This window comes from Leptosomus discolor, chromosome 2 (genome assembly GCF_034619465.1).
Source record: "Leptosomus discolor isolate bLepDis1 chromosome 2, bLepDis1.hap2, whole genome shotgun sequence".
NCBI classification, from domain to species: domain Eukaryota; kingdom Metazoa; phylum Chordata; class Aves; order Leptosomiformes; family Leptosomidae; genus Leptosomus; species Leptosomus discolor.
The window spans coordinates 35,820,252-35,837,009 of NC_141392.1; the positions used below are offsets into that span (position 1 = coordinate 35,820,252).

General features: G+C 39.6%; 1 protein-coding gene across 1 annotated transcript; it reads left to right on the plus strand.

Moving 5' to 3' along the window:
* The first annotated feature begins 184 nt into the window (after positions 1-184).
* TRMT6 (tRNA methyltransferase 6 non-catalytic subunit) lies at positions 185-14,266 on the plus strand. The gene is made up of 11 exons (XM_086460887.1): positions 185-297; positions 2,407-2,534; positions 2,949-3,058; positions 5,954-6,045; positions 6,132-6,215; positions 7,075-7,199; positions 8,450-8,814; positions 9,052-9,137; positions 11,652-11,754; positions 11,838-11,924; positions 13,291-14,266. Exons 1-11 carry the CDS (start codon positions 197-199, stop codon positions 13,462-13,464), a joined length of 1,455 nt encoding a protein of 484 aa, XP_086317013.1. The 5' UTR covers positions 185-196; the 3' UTR covers positions 13,465-14,266.
* The last annotated feature ends 2,492 nt before the right edge of the window (positions 14,267-16,758 follow it).

A 16,758-nucleotide genomic window follows, 5' to 3' on the forward strand; every position in this document is an offset into this window, starting at 1 on the left:
GGACGCCCTCATTGGCCAGCCCTTTCGTTTCCGGGGGATCTCACCCCGCCACTCGCCCTTCCTTCGGCGTGTACCGCTTCGTTGCGCAGGCGCCGCCCGCCCCCCCCCCCCCCCGCCGCCCTGCAGGGCGGGCGGGGAGGGGGAGGTGGCGGCGCCTGCGCATTCGCCACGCCCGCGAGGGAAAGCGGCGGCGGCCATGGGGGACGGTTCGAATATGGGTGCGCGTATTTGTGAGGGCGATTGCGCCGTTCTGAAGCGGGACGACGTCTTCAAAGCGGTGCCTGTGCTACGGCGGAGGTGAGGAGCCGATCCCTCCCTTGTCATCTCCCTCTCGGTCGTGGTTTGCGCCTGCCCCCCAGCTCCCCCCGCTTTGAGGCCGCTCCAGCGGTCGTAGCGCGGCCTCGCCTGAGGGAAGCGGGGTCCCGGTGCGATCGGTGTCACCTACGGCTTTCCTGCCGTGCCAGTGAGAAGGAACGGCCTTGCTAGGCTGATGTGACAGGCGGCGTGGAAGGTTTTAATGCTTCCTCAGCATCTAGGATGAAAAAAAAAAACAAAACCGGAAGATCTCCTGATGCACGTCTTCTAAGAAATCGAAAGATATTTAAGGTGGTTTTGTGTTGTCAAACTGGTGAAGAGGGGAAAAGGTGCAGCAGCAGGTGAAGCAGATCTTCGTCATACGTGTGTTGCTGTGGCATGTAATTTCTGCCAGATGCAGCATTGTTTTGTTAATAAGGATTTGTTTCAGTGTTCTCGGTGTTAGGCTGTAGGAAGATGCTAGCTGTTAGTTCTAGATAGTTCCTGCTTTGGAGAGGATACTATGAAAAGTCTCCTGTTTCTTTTTCCTAGGCCAACTGGCATAGCAAGAAGCGCCCTGCACCCCAGCAGGAAATACTGTAATCAGTGGACTCAGCCTGGGCTCTTCCCATTGCAGCAGACAATTTTATAGATCAATGTGTAGAAGTCAGTGTTGGGTAATGTGACCAGACATCTGATTCAGTAGCGTGGAGATTTCAAGGTACTATGCTTGAATGAGACTGCTTTAAAAACGGCATAGCACAGACCTAGGAATTTGGGAGTACTGGTTATTGACAGGCTTTGTGTTTGCTGGTAGGATCTGGCACCAAAATGAGGGAGTTACTCTGTTAGCCTGCAGAGTGCTGCCAAGATCTGTTCATTAGGTCCCTCTTAGTTTTGTTTAAAACCCCTATCGTAAAAGAAAGAATAAAAAAGGCAAAGAGTAAATATTGCCACAGGAAACTAAATAACTTCTGCATTAGTTTTCTGTTTTCTGTAATCTCCCAGAACACAAAACACAATAGCTGCGGTTAGATATTCTGTTTAGAATGGTGAATAAAATGAAATTTGAGCACATGCACACATTTTTTTATCGGTGTAAATTCTTTTCAGTCATTTCAAGTCTTTTATAACATTTATTAGTCTTTTAAAATCTAGATTTTCAGGGATTAATAGACTGCACGTGAGCAGGTATAATGTTAATTTTTTATTAAGAGGATTTGGTAATGTCTGGCAAAACTTTATTCTTATGCCTTACTTAAATTCTGGATTGTATTTGGGGATACAAGTAGTATGTAAATATACATGCATGAATTGCCTGCTTCAGTCAGTAGAAAACTGGGAATAACAAAGAACTCAACTTTTTTGCTTATTTTGAGTTAGTGATGAGTGTAATGGGCATAATAAGAGCTCATAATGGTAAGTTTTGATCCAAATGTGAGTGTGACATATACCCTGGTACCTGTTTCATTTGGCAAGATCGATGGTGTTCTGGTCAGCAAGGTAAACTTGGGAGGCCAGCCTGGAAGTGAAAGGCTTTGTGGGTCCGTTTTTGTGCAAAGAAGGAAAAACGCGAACCTCCCTTAGTGCCATCAAAATGAAAGGGATAATAACATTTCTAGGGTTCCAAGACACCCTCTGCTGCCCGTTTTCTTCGCAGTCTTTTGGCAAATGTTATTTGAAAGGAGCTCTGTAAAGTACAGGTTCATGCTCATGTTTTTGCACTAATCTGCATGACCCAGCCTAGATTTAATGTACTTTAATTTCAGTCCTTGCCTTGTTCTGACTTTTGCTATCAAAATGGTACTATATAGTTCTGTCTCCTTGGTCTATCTGCCATTGTAGAATTCTTTTGAACTGAAAAAAAAAAAAATCTTACTGTATGGCCAATTTAAGTTCATTGTTCTTTTCCTAACCAGTTTCAGTTTAATGTGGTTTTGTGGTTAATTTCACTTTTTATGCTTGTCCTGTTTTTTTTCAAGGATGCAGATAAAGATGGCATTTGTGAAGCTGGAGTTTAGTTTCAGCTATTGTGGGTTGCAGACATAGTAAAAATAATTAGACATAGTAAAAATAATGCTTTTAATACCATTAACATTTTTATTATTTCAGAAAAATTATTTTTGAGAAGCAGTGGTTCTATCTGGATAATGCCATCGGACATATTTATGGAACTACATTTGAAGTAACCAGTGGTGGAAACCTCCAGCCAAAGCAAGAGGTGGAAGAGGCTACCACAGGTATTGCAGAGGACTGACTGGTGTTTGTAAAAACGAGTTCCCATTAATTTGCTTCTTTGATAACACCAAAGATGATGGAAAAGCTTTCTATTAATCATTTGTTAACTTAATGTTACTTATATTCTCTGTCGTAAAAATGCATGGTTTTGTCTTGATCTGCTGTTTCACTAGTCCTGTGACAAACAAGCTTTTTAATATGGGAGAAAATTTGAACCTTAGTTTGAGTGAATATATATATACACACTAAGGTGTATTTTACATACTGCCTGTCACTGATTGCTTAGGCAATACTTTGCAAGGCCATGAAGCATGTGCGTTTAATCCTGAGAAGTCTGCTTTCTGTGAAAATAAAATCAGATGTTTCTCTGACTTATTTAGAGATAGATTTTACAAATCTATATCCTTTTCCTTTAGAAACAAAAGAAGCAGGTACAGATAATCGTAACATAGTTGACGATGGAAAGTCTCAAAGACTGACTCATGATGACATAAAGGCTTTGAAGGACAAGGGTATTAAAGGACAGGTAAAAATCAGGTTTTGGTGTCATTTCTGTGCTACCCCAATGGTTATATTTCAGTTGATGAAGTGGGCTGTTCTTTGTATCGGTGCATAGACTTCAGTGTTTTTCTTTGTTCTTCTGTGCAAATCATGTTCTTCCTAAAGATCTGTTTTTCCAATAATGCAAAGGCTGTTTTCAGAGAAAACTTCATGTAAGGTTGGCAACGTTGTCAATAAAGTATGAATTTTTACGGCATCAGAAGTCCTAACAGACAAAAAGTAATACTAAAACCACTAAGGAAATACAGCTTGCATAATCACCTTTTAGTTTTGTTTGTTTACAAAATTCAAAATACTATTTCTGTATTACAGATGTATTACAATTGTGCAATAATTAAACTGCCAAAGGTGTAGGAAAGGATTATGGATATTAACAAATAACACAACGTAAGAAACGCACTGTCAGTACAGCAGTACCTACCAAACACATGTGATGCCTGTGTTTGACATGCACCTTGAAAGCTATGAATAGTCTGAAGAGATCAGTTCTGTTCTGATAGAAAAGGGACTGGTTTTTACCCCACACTTTGTCAAAAAGGAGTGAGGCCACCTTAAATGTTAGTAGACCATCGCAGCCAGTTCTGTTCTGCACGCGTTGTCAGGCAAAATTCTCTCATCTAATAACAATAAGAAATTGCTCACGCTTACATCAAGTTCGTCTCCTCTTTGCATCTTCCTGTCTGCTGCTGCTCTTCAGAGCAGCTGTTCTGTTTTTGCCTGCTTAATAATGGATGGGTCTGAGGAGTTTCGAACGGTATTTCTTCTGTTTATGTGGTCGTGCTGCTCATTGCGTTCTCTTTGCGAAGAACGTACTAACTGGTCTGACGGCTTTGATGTTTTCTGTTCATTCTCGTTATCTGCAGCAGAGGATCGCTCTAGCTTTTCTGTATGCCCTCAGCATGTCTGTTCCATACCATAAGTTCATTTCAGTTTATTAAAATATCCTACGTTGTTAACTCTGGTTTCTGAACTGTAGCTGAGTATCAATTTTAGACTTTGTTATATTAGCAGCAAAAGATACTTTCTTCCATAAATGTCTGGTAAAATCTGAGTTCATGTCTTGGTGATGCAGGCTCCGTTTAGAGGTGATTGTTATTTGAAATAAAACCACCTCAGTGTTAGTGGGGTTTGATTTTTTTTTTTTTTTTTTTTTTTTTCCCATCGCTTCCCAAATCCTTCCCAGGCCCTGAGGGATAGGTGTTAAGATGAAGACGTGAAGTAGCACATCCTCCCAGGGCATTGCATAGTGCTGCACCTTCCTCTTGGCTTTTGCCTACCCTAGAGAAATAATCCCATTTCCTCACCGTAAATTTAACTGGACCAAAAAACACAAGAAAACAACCCAGACACTGCGTTTAACGTTTTCCAAGAATAAGGAAAAAAAAAAAGAAAAAAATGCTGTTTCACACCATTACTAATACATTTTAAATGTTTGAAGGACTTTAAGAAATAATGGCTTGAAAAGCAGCAATAGCAAGTGAGAAGTACTTGCACTACTGTATTTTGGAGCAGGTTCTTAAAGTGCAATGGGAGGCACAGCGTCTGCATTGAAAATACTTCTTTTGTCATTCGTCACCACCGCCCTCTCCAAACCCCTGTGAAACCAGGTTGTGCTAGTCCTCTTTCAGTGTGTTTACTAGAAACGTAACAATTTTAGCAGTTAATCTACTTGGATGACAACAACCAAAATGGCAGTCTGCAGCATTTGTTCTTGTATTGTGGGCATGGAGACAAACCCTGAGCAGTGGAAGCTTTTTTCTGTTGGAGGTCTTAATGAGTCCTCCAGATGGAGCCTGCAAGTATGAGGAAGAAAAGTTGGATTGGCAAAGGGAGGAGATTAGAACAAGGAGACCAGGAAACAAAACCTGGAATTCTGGGGAAACCTGGGAGCTAGAAAAGAAAGAAGTCAGAGGGAGTACTGTAGGAAATAGTAGACATTAAGGAGTTTGACATCGTGCAAGGAGGTGGTAGAGGAGTCTAACACAATTTGGGAGGCAGAAGGAATTAAGTGGGGTAAACGACATCTGATAAATAGCCAGAGTCTAAGGGAAGAACTAGGACAAGATGGGGAAGAAAAAAGATACCCTCAGAGACAGAGATGCTACAATCAGGCAAGAGACCCGAAGAGGGAGATGGATTCAAGTAAATATTATATATGACATCAGGTTCCTTGTTTTGGGTTGGTTTTGTAAAATGTTTTTGCCTGTATAGCTTCACAGAGGACTTGGTAACAGGACCGCATGAGAGTACCCTGTGGGGAATGTCCAACTGACAGAGCATAGGTCAGTTGTTCCATGGTAACTGACAATAAACGTAGCTCTGCCTCCTTCTACATACAGGGTAATCAAAAGTAGCTAATCGCTTAGAGAAGGCAGGGCAGGCCCAATCCCATTCACCATGGGATAATAATATGTAGGTAACTGAGGCTTCACAGTAAGGGCTGAAGTAATGAATTGCTGATGCTGAAAGGAACAATCCTGCATTTTCTTCATTTCTGCCTGGACAAATCTGCCCTGTCTCCTGAGTCAGTGCTGGCACCTGCCAGACTCTGTCCCCACAAAATACCCTGTTTCCAGGATAAGCATTTTCAGTTCTATCATTTTTATGCTGGCATTATGTAAAAGGACAGCCAGAGGCAAAAGTATATGATTAAATTCCTGTGCATAGCCAGGGTACTGTCTCACTTGTTGAAATCACTCATGTTGATTAACAGAAATTTAATTGCCATTCACGTCAGTAGAAGTTAATAGTATACATGCCTCTACTGGAAGAAGTTTCAGTGTTTGTCTAAAAAAGTACTATATATGAAATGACTGAGAAATAAATACCAGCTATAATAAAATAAATTGTCTCTTCCCAGGAAATAGTTCAACAGTTAATAGAGAACAGTACAACATTCAGAGACAAAACAGAATTTGCTCAAGATAAATACATAAAGAAGAAGAAAAAAAAGTAAGTGAATTTTAAAATGTGGAAAATATGTAGTAGTTCTAATCTGTTGAGCTTGAAATAAGACTATTGCTATGTGTTTCTTACAGATATGAGGCAGTTATTACAATTGTGAAACCATCCACTCGCATTCTTTCAACAATGTATTATGCAAGGGAACCTGGAAAAATTAAGTAAGTTTTCATTTTGTTTCTTTTTTCAAGTTGTAACAGAAAGATATTTTAATATTTTTCAAAATACCTGTATTTTACCAGAGTATATAATACTCTCATTTCTTCTTTTTTTTTCCTGTTAATGGAAGGATTGCAAATGAATGAAAAATAATGTGATACAGAAAATGAATTGATATACTATTGCAGCAAAGAGAACAACTTTTTTACATGCAGCATCAGCTTTTACCATGTCCCTGCCACCACCGTCTTGCTACTTACCTATGCAGACAGAGACTTTTTGCATTCCCAGAGGTGTCTCTTACCTGGCTTGGTCAGTGGCGTATCGTCTCTGTTGTGTGGCTCAGGAATCAAAACAACAAGCCACCTACCAGAAGCTGCGAATTTTTGCCTTCAATGTGTTAGGGATTCGGAATCTCCTTCAATCAGAAGTCTCAGGGATTTAAAAACATGTGGTTAACATTGAGGGGCGGGAGTGGGGGCCAACAACAACAGGGACCTAGCTGGGTTTGATTTTCACTGACCCAAGTTAAATGATCCATTGTTATGGACATCTTTTCAGGTGGACTGATGTATTGTTTGTAAAGTAGTAAAGTGCCAAGACTTAAAAACCTGTTATTTAAGGCTTCTCAAACCTTTTTCCTTCTCCTTCCCCCTTCTTCTTCACTTGGCTTTATTGATCTATTAAGATTAGTTGTCATTCCCTCGGCTGTCAATGAGTCTTTTCAGTGCAGGCGTTGCAGTCAGTAGAGTTGGGTTTTGATCCTGGTGGAACTTTTTTGACAGGCTCCTGAGCCGATACGCAGTATTTCTAACTCTAAGAAAACTAATTTGATATTTCTTAAAACCCTCTGTCTTCTAGCCACTTGCGTTACGACACCCTAGCTCAGATGCTGACTTTAGGAAACATTCGTGCTGGCAACAAGACGATTGTAATGGAAACATGTGCAGGCCTCGTGCTGGGTGCAGTGATGGAGCGCATGGGAGGTAAGTAACACAGGAGCTTTGGTAATGCACAGACTTACTTGAAACTTAAGAAATACGCATCGCTGTGGTACTTTTAAAAGGCAGTGCTTCAAAATACTTTCTCACTTCTTAAAATCTTTTACTGTCTCCAGTATTCAGAGAGATAAATGTTTTTCCATTGGAGAAAGTTGTATTTTGCATACTTCAGTTGGCTTTATTTTTCACGATGTGAAAAAAATGGGAAATTTAAAGTTAGTATCACTGTATGTAGTTCTGTGCTAGTTTCTCTCTTAGCATAATGACATAGTTTTCAGAAAAGGCTTGTAAGGACCTTGTGTGCACATTCTTCCCAGGCATCTGGGAAGTCTAGGGAAGTGAATGGCAGAAAACAAGAATAGTAACACTGGCATTCAGACAGCCCGCAGCACTGCAAATGTTGTGATTCCTCTTCTTCACTGTGCCAGAGATTTAACGTCTGCCAACTGTGTATTGTAAAAGTAGCAGACAATATTTTCTTGAGTGTACCCCAGGAGGAGTTTTTGTTTCTCAGATTCAGTTAATTCGTTCCATTGTAAGTCAGTCAAAGACACTAAACAGATGACAATTATATTCCAGAAGCCCGGAAAGATAGGAAGTGTGATGTTATGTTGTGCACCCAGCTCTGTTCTCTGTTGGCTGAGGAGCACACGGGCAGTTACACTATAAATTGGTTTTGTTTCAGCAACTTTTGGCTATAGGGATACTCACTGAAGTAAATTAAGTAAGATGGAATTGCAGTATAACTGTTGAAAAGTAAAAAGTATGTTTAAACATCTGCCGTCTCTTCCTTTAGAGGGGCAGTCTGGATGTTGAAGAAATCCTTTGCCTATTAATGCTGTTTAAATGAGCTTTTCTTCTTTATCGAAACCACTCCACAGTTATAAGTAACAAATACCATAGAAAATTTGTCTTTTTAGTTCTTAATTAAATCAGCTTTTCTAACAATTTATTGCTACTTATGTGTTCTGAGCCCATCCCGAATACGTGCATAATCTTTGAGTTACCTTGCCCTCCTGAGTTGCAGGAACTGCTGTCCTTCCGACACAGATTTCCCACCTTGAGGCGTACTTCAGCAGCCTGTTAAACTGGATGACAGTTAGATTAAGAGCAGGCAATGTACCTGCCTATTCTTAAATGAGTGCTTCATCAAGCATTTTAGAAATTTAGAAAACTTGAGCAATTTAAGAAATTCTGGCTTTGCAATGTTATCTTTGATTCTTTTGCTCTTGTAGGCTATGGATCCATTATTCAGCTGTATCCAGGAGGGGGACCTGTTAGAGCTGCTACCAGTTGTTTTGGATTTCCAAAACATTTTTTCGATCATCTTCATGAATTTCCTCTCAGCAAAGTGGATAGTCTCCTCTCTGGGACATTTTCTACAGAGACTCTGCCCTCAGAACCTGAAGATAACGTGCTCGTGGAGGAAGAAAGCAATGGATTGACTGAGGAAAAGCAGCCTTCCCTACAGGAAACAGCAGAGCAATGCGCTGCTGAAGCGGCTATGGAGATCAACCAAACAGAAGAGCAAGAAGCAATGGACACTAATGCTGAAGATGGAGAATTTAAAGAGAACAAAGAAAAAGAAAATAAAGAAAATGTAAGAATGTTTGCTGTGGCTACTCAAGTTTTGCAACAACTATATACTTAAAATTCTGCTGTCTGAATCAGACACGCTGAAATACAGCTTATTCAGGTGTTGGGTGGAACTCTGGGAGTTGTCTTTTGGCTTACATTAAGCCACCTTCGATGTAAACATGAAAATTCAGTCCCTGCAGCAGTGATCCAATATATAATTACCAGTTAAAGTGCAAACTATTTGTTTTGTTGCTCCCAGGTTCGGGAAAAGCAGAGGAAACAATGGGAGAGAAGGAAAAGGCTAATAGAAGCTGCTGCTTTGTTGAGAGAGAAGAATGCTGATGGGTGAGTTTGTAGTCAGAAAGGTCTTTGTTTGAAAACACATATTGAAAATCATTTCCTTTGAAACAAATAAAAGCTGTGTTTGAAAAATACCTTCATTTTTTTCTTAATATTCACAAGCAAGCAGTCCACCCAGGTGTGTCTTGGGTGTTGTTTGGTTATTACCTGGTTGAAATTTTTTCTGTTATTTAAATGATTTGACATTTTATGATCTAAAAGTCATAGTTTCCTGACTAGCTATGACTAAACATAAAAAAAAAAAAAATCTATCCAAAGAGAAACAGAATCAGGCTGGAATTTAATACAAAATGACCGCCGATAAAATTCACAGGATTGTAACTGGCAAAGTAGAACCTGAGGTTTTTAAGTTTACTAATGGAACAAAGTTTGTTGTTTTAGGGGTTTGGTTGGTCGGTTGATTTTTAGAAACGCATTTATTTTTTACACAGTAACTTCATTTTACCTGCTTTAGGCAGGATTGATTGTTCCCAAGGAGCAATTTAACAGGAAGATTTAATATCAGAAGTTTAAAACAAATACAGTAAACCTATTCCTAGAAATTCAGTCCTGCAGTAGTGCAAGAGCATTTGGTGGTTGTGACTTTTTCATGTTCTTAGCAAATGCCAAAGTGATTCGAGTTAACCAATTAACATTGATTCAGTTAATAATATTCATACTCATTTTTTCCTCCCAAGAATACTGGCTCACTGGGAATAAAGCCATTCTGCTTTGATAAATTTTAATACACATTTATTGGTTATGTTTAAATGCTTGTGTCATTTTTGGTTTTATGATTATGAAACGGTTTAACTCATGCTAATTCATATTTTAGTATATCTCATCCAGCATATTGAAGTGATGGAATTAGCCTTTTCTATAAAGATGCAGAGCCAGTCAGTCTGTGTTCTCCAAAGCAATTAAATGGTAAAGGAGGTTTGGAAGTCACCTGCCTTTTATAGCCCACTGCTTGTTTAGATCAAGAACCACAGGGTATATGCACTGCTGAGCCAGGAAAAATGGGCGCGGAATAAAGAAAAGCTTCAAACTAAGGACTTGGCACTTGAGTAGAAGCAGGCAGGAAAGTTAGGATTTTGGTTTGGTTTGCAAGAGACCTATTTGTTGAGTTTCATTTATGAGAGTTGAAGTCTGTCATAGGTCTTTGAGGGGGGAAAAAGGGATTTGTTAGGGATTTGGTGTTCTTTGAAAGAAGACTTTTTAAGATAGACTGTTACATTTTTCTGAGATGGTGAAAACGGAAATTGGTTTATAGACATTCCATGTGTTCACCCACTCTCTCTACCATTCCCTGCCCTTCCTCTGCCTCCTCCTTCTCCCCTCGCACCCATCCCATTGATGCTGCAGCTGGCCAGACTACCTGCTGACGGCAATATGTGCTGCCATATGAGAGAACAGAATGTGTTTTTCACAGTCTCTCTCATCTCTCTTTACCTTCCTGTTGCCTGGCAGAGCTCCTGGCAGTGTCACTGCAGCACTCCAAGCCTTCCGAGGCACAGCCTGGAGTCTTTTTTCTTTACGGTCCACTTGGTTTTTTGGTCCACTGAGCACAAGTTGGTTTTTTTTTGAAGTTTGGAATTGGGGTTAAATCTGTAGCCTGCAAGGCCTTGGCCAGCAGAAAACTGAAATGGGAACAACTGTAAGAGAACTGTCTCACCTTTATCTCCATTGTGTTTAGAAAATGGAACACCAGTTTTTACCTCCCTTTTGTTAGGGAAGTTTTGGTAATATCTCCAGTGCTGTACATTGCCCTGGAGAACAAATTTTAATTAATTGATGGGTCTTTTCACATAGTAACTGTATACTAGAGCAGTGGTTTAATTAACCCATTCTTTCTGCACAAGTACGACTTCTTAACTCATTGCAGCATCTTAACCATTTCTTGTAGTATAGTTTAGCAGTGAGTCTTTTTTGATAAAAACTCTAGATACCTGTAGAGAATCTTAAGCATCTGTAAATACGAGTTATAATGTGGTATTAAAATGAGGATCAAGGATAAAATATGAAGCCTTTAAGTTGGCAGGGACATAATTTCTTTTTCTAAGATTTTTTGTCATGCCCATTAAGGGATTGTGTTCTCTTTAAATAATAACTTTTTAATATAAAACAATAGTTGATGATGATGACCCAGTCTAAAGAATCACGAGGTTACATTCTAAGCAACAGTTAGCAGTCACAACATTTCAGTTACATTTGGACAATGATCTTGGGGTAGAGGAAGCAGCATGCAAATTCTTGGGTCATGAGAATTATTGCGGAGCTCAAGAGGGCTGAGATGAGTGCTGCTGCGATACGTTTAATCTACTGCACTTTAGGGAGCAAGTCTTTTATCCTCTTAATTATGCTAGTAGTAAATGGTGATTTGTTTTGCCATTTGGGGAGCTGTTAGAGCCATGAAAACATGCTGATTAGCAGCATTGAAGCTATAATTCATCACTGTGCTAAGTAGGAGAAAGTGTCACTTGAAGCAGAAAACTAATGCGTGTGAAATTTCTTTTGCAGCTTAATTGTAGCCAGCAAGTTTCACCCCACTCCTTTATTACTCCATTTATTGGAATTTGTTGCTCCTTCAAGGCCTTTTGTTGTCTACTGCCAATATAAAGAGGTAAATCAAGTTTGTTACGTTAGCTGTTACAGCTCAACTTTGAGACTATTCTGCTGTATAACCTATTGTTTGTTTTTTTAAAGCCATTATTAGAATGTTACGCGAAGCTGAGGGAAAGAGGCGGAGTTATTAACCTAAAGCTGTCGGAAACCTGGCTACGAAACTACCAGGTAAGGATTGCAGTAAGCGGCTGTCAAAACTGCGTCAATAGTGGGGAGCAAAACGCTCTCTGCAAATATATTTTTTGGACTTACTGAATCTCTGTTATAAGCTCATGCGTTTATTTTACCTGAGAGCAGTGGGAAAAGTATTCTGAAGAGCTGGAATGCTTCACTGCAACAATTTTCTTCTTACAAAGCGCTTCATTTAAACATTTGCTGAAATACTTGTAGCATGCTGACAGATATAATAGTGGTGCTGCTTTAGTGGCTAGCCTAAAACAAGGGACAGAAGAGAGGTGTAGCAAAATATTACAAGTGTTTATTCATTTCCAGTTGGTTTGATAGCACACAAAATTTCATTGTGTTAAGAATGGTCGTGACTTACAAAGTCAGTGTCTTCACATAACATGTTTCTTGGAACTAAAGTAACAAGAAGTTTCTGGTCTGGGAACGGAACAATGAAAACAAGATGCGAGTGGGAAAACATCTCCACAGTGAAAAATGTCAGTTTGACTAATTTTGTGTGAACAAGACGTTTGCAAATGTGGAGTACCCTCTCGACTGCAAAGAAGCAGAAGTAGGTCTGACCTCTAAGCAGCTCGCCACCCTGGAAGAGGTTTTTGCATTTTACTGACCTTCTCCTTGCCCATAGGTTTCTGGCGTCCCTAAGGAATTATTTAGGGGATGACTTAATTCAAGCATGGCCACAATTACTGACTATTCATCAGGCAACGAAATTGAGAATGATGAGGGGGTTCATAGCTGAAGATGTTCACACAGGTTAGGCTTGGCAAGAGTTACTATGTCCAGGTGCAGCTGGGAACAGTACTGCACCATCTCCTGGGCACACGTAAATCAGCGTAGACCTGTGATGACAGTCAGAGCAAGGAGGAAGCAGAACCGAAGAGAAAGCGCTTACAGAAAAGTATAACATAGCTGAAAATGATGGTTCATTGCTCTGTCTTACCTTAAGAGTAGCTATGTAAAGATTATAACGACAGAACTGGAAATTACCACATTACTGGGTGCTGTTTTGTTACACCAGCTGTAGTTTCTTGCAGAGTACACCAGTTCTGAACACATTAACAAGTCCAAACCTTGACTTTATAGCTTTGCTGGAAATGCCATGAAGAAGTAATCAGTAAGGCAGTAGCCTGTATTCTCACCTACTCCTGTACCTGGTTTCTGGTATGCAGATTTGTTGTCTTTTAAGGATAAATACACTTTCCAAATGGCTGTTTGTTGTGGTGGCTGGAAAAAAAAGGTCACATCTTACAATGTAAGCTGAAATTACATACTTTGATGTGCATATATAGAGCGAGTTTTTACAGATGCTTGTCTTTTTTTTTTGTTTTGGGTTTTGTTTTTTTTAAAGGTCTTACCAGATCGAAGCCATCCAAAACTGACAATGAGCGGAGGTGGAGGGTACCTTCTGTCTGGTATAACTGTTGTCTTGAATAAGGGCAAATCTGATTCCAGCAACTTAGAAGCACTGAAGATGGAAGAGCCATCATCTAAAAGATGCAAAGTTCAAGACGTTCATTGCTAACATTTGAAGAATCTATTTGGTTTTTAGATCTCAGGAGCCCTGCTGTTAGTAAAACAACAAGTATACTTCCTGTGCTCTTGACAGCACAGAAGTCATACCTGTGGTGTGTCCGTCAGCAAAAAGCAGCAGAACTGCTTGGTAGGGAGGATTGTCTCACTCTTTACCAGTTAATGTGATCAGAATGAAACGAAAAACCTTTGGAAGCAAACATCGCACTGAAAACACAGTAACTTCAAAAAGAAGAGACGATCAAGAGAAGATGAAGCATCAGCAAAGGCGTTCTTTTTGTTTGTTGCCAAAAGTGGACATGATGAAGTAGTTTTTGAAAAGGTTGAGTTGGAATCAACACATCTGACTTAGCTTCCTGTTTTCCCAGAATGGCATCGGGGTAAAATATCCTACGTAGTGACGTGCTGCCTCTTTGGACGCAGAACCTGGCTGTGTTCAGTAATTTAAGGAAGTAGAATGAACAGCAAAAATCGTGCACTTTTCTTTCCAAAGGAACAATTAAAAAAAAGAGAATACTAATACCAGAACTTGACAGCATGACCCCGTGTTTTCCTGAAATAAACACAGAAGTGCATGTTCGTAAATTAAAATACCAAATATTTAAACAGAATGTCTCTATTAGCATTGGCCGTCCTTTTCCCCAGAGTTGTTTTTATTTTAAGATACAACTATTTGGAAAATGGCTGTAGGTATATCTATTTATTCTACTGTTTTATCTTCCATGATGTGTAGCTTTTTTACTAATTTTTTTTAACTTTGCATTTGCCATTTCAATTAAACTGCAGGATGTTTTTCCTAATGAGATTTTTTTTTTTCTTTCTCTTACTTTTCTCTCTTTTTGGAAATAAAAAGATCTAGCAGAGGCTTTAGGAGGAGAATACCCTTGCTGACTGCACCCTGTTGAACCCTACATGGAGAGCTTTAGGCCTATATGGGAGCTGCTGTAGCTGGCAGGACTGGGCTTCCATTCTAGAACTTACTTGTCGGGGAATCTGGAGCTTTGGGACCAAGTAATCAGACTTCATAAAGCTATGAAATTCTGTATGTGGTAAGAGTAATGCTCTTTTAGGACACCATTGGCTCAAAACAAAATAAAATGAAACGGGTTGTATTTTTTCTAAAGAAGCAGGTAAAGATTTCTCGGAGGTAAGCAGGTACAGCGCCTCTTCAGGTTTTTGTCTACCTCTGTTCCGTTTTCTGTAAACTTCCCAGTTGTGGGGTTTTTTTTTCTGGAAAGCTTTTCTCTTACTTATGTGAAAAACCCATACATGGACAGATTGTAGGTTTCACCCTCTCCTCTCTATTCCATCACCCATGTGGATCTGAAAAATGTGCTTTGCCTTTCTCACCTTTCCGTACAGCCTAAGCATTACAAATTATACGCAGGCAACAGAAGTGTGAGGTGTGTGTTTTACTGAGTTTTTTAAAAATTCTGACTTTCTCAACTTCTTTTAAGAATTGGTGGGGAAAAGGGGGGAAGAGAAGTTTTCCTTTACTGTATGTCCACACATCTGTACTGAAGTTAAACTTTGCAAGCAGCCAACACCCAGTATGCAATGAGACAACCCAGCTTTGAGCAATGGAAGCTAGGGAAAGGCAGGCAAACTACAAAATCAGTGCCAGCCAGGAGATTAATACTGACAAATTATATTTTGCCTCTATTTCCTTGCCTGTAAAGCAGGCATAAGTACTCCCCTGCCACTCCCATTGAGCTGGCAGGTACATGGCTGTCATTTGTAGCGCTACACAGGGGTAAAAACTTGCACAGTAGAAGTTAATTTAAGCAACCAACATCGGCTTTAAATCCTACTTCTTATCTTTTGTATATAATGTGCTAAAAATAATAACCTGAGAAAAATACCTGGTTTACCTGTATAATAAAAAGATCAGTTTTGAGAAATAAACAATATTGGAACACTTGAAAAATTACTTCAGATCGAAGCCAAAGCAGCTTCATTTCACCAACATTAACGCTTAACTAAATCCTGTCCCCCAATTTTTAAGTGTTCCATAATGCTTATACCAATGAAAGAGAGTAAGAAACCAAGAAATAGTTCATGTTAAATATTTGAAATTATTGATGTTTCAAACCAATGGGACATGTGCTCTGTGTCATAGAGGAAGGGCACATCTTGGTGTAACGTTGTTCCTATTTTAATTGAAACACATGAATAAAAGAAACTTTGAAGACTACAAGGAGAGAAGCATTGTTGAAAGGCAAGTTATGACTGTCTGAAACCAGGGAGCCTTTTATATTTTTTACAAGTAACAAATCAGGGAAAATACAGAACAAATGGGAAGAGTGTGCATCCTGTAAGATCGGAGCGTAACTTGAAAATAAGTGATGTCATGAAAAGCATCTCTAAGAGGAAAGACAAAAGGGGTGTGAGGAAAAAGGAAGGCGATACTCGTGTACCTGTGTTTAGTTTCCATAAAATGACTTGGTACCTGGTTTTATTCCAATCTTTAGTCACAGAGCAGAACATACAACTGCCTTCATTATGCAAATTTGCTGAAAAGAGCAGATTAGAAGAAAGAAGTAGTTGCCAAGCTTTCCAGTCCTGTCCTTTACTAAAAGTACACGTCAGATTACCAGGAGTGCGTGAGCCAGAAGCAAGGCAACACTTTCCCAGAAGCCAAAACCACCGTTTCTGCTTCATTTGGTTTCCTGGAACAAGGTTATGCCTCTTAATACACAAATACTTGTTTTAAATTGTACCACCTGGCTTCAATGCCAAAAGCACGCAGTTTGCCTTGAAATAATGCAAATTAATGTAAATTGTATTGGAGGGCTGTTTAAAAAAAAAAAAAAGAATTGGTGTTACCCATCAAAAAAAAATCTTGAACAGACAATGCAAACGTGTAGATAAAAACGGACCGGGCAGGAGCAATCCAAACAGCTACTTGGCTCTCAGCGCTCGTGGCGTCAGCCTTGCAGAGTGACGAAAGGCGACATCTAGAAGGGCTGTCACAAAGCTCTGGGAAGCCATTGAATGATGTTAGGGTTTAAAGGCTTTCAAGAGACGTTTTTAAGGAAAAATTGCCGATTCATGAGTGCATATTTGCATAAGCTTAGCTTTAAAACAAAAATAATTACTGAAGTTGCATACTTGAACTTGAAACTTCAGGAAGTTTTCTGTGCTACAACTAAAGCTATTTGCTTTTAGGTATTTACATACAGATGTGCCTTCTGTCATAGGAGATGGTGGAAAAATGTACCGCTGCAATACTGACTGTACAGTAGTGTGAAATTTAAAAGGGAAAGGCTCAGAATTTGAAGACAGC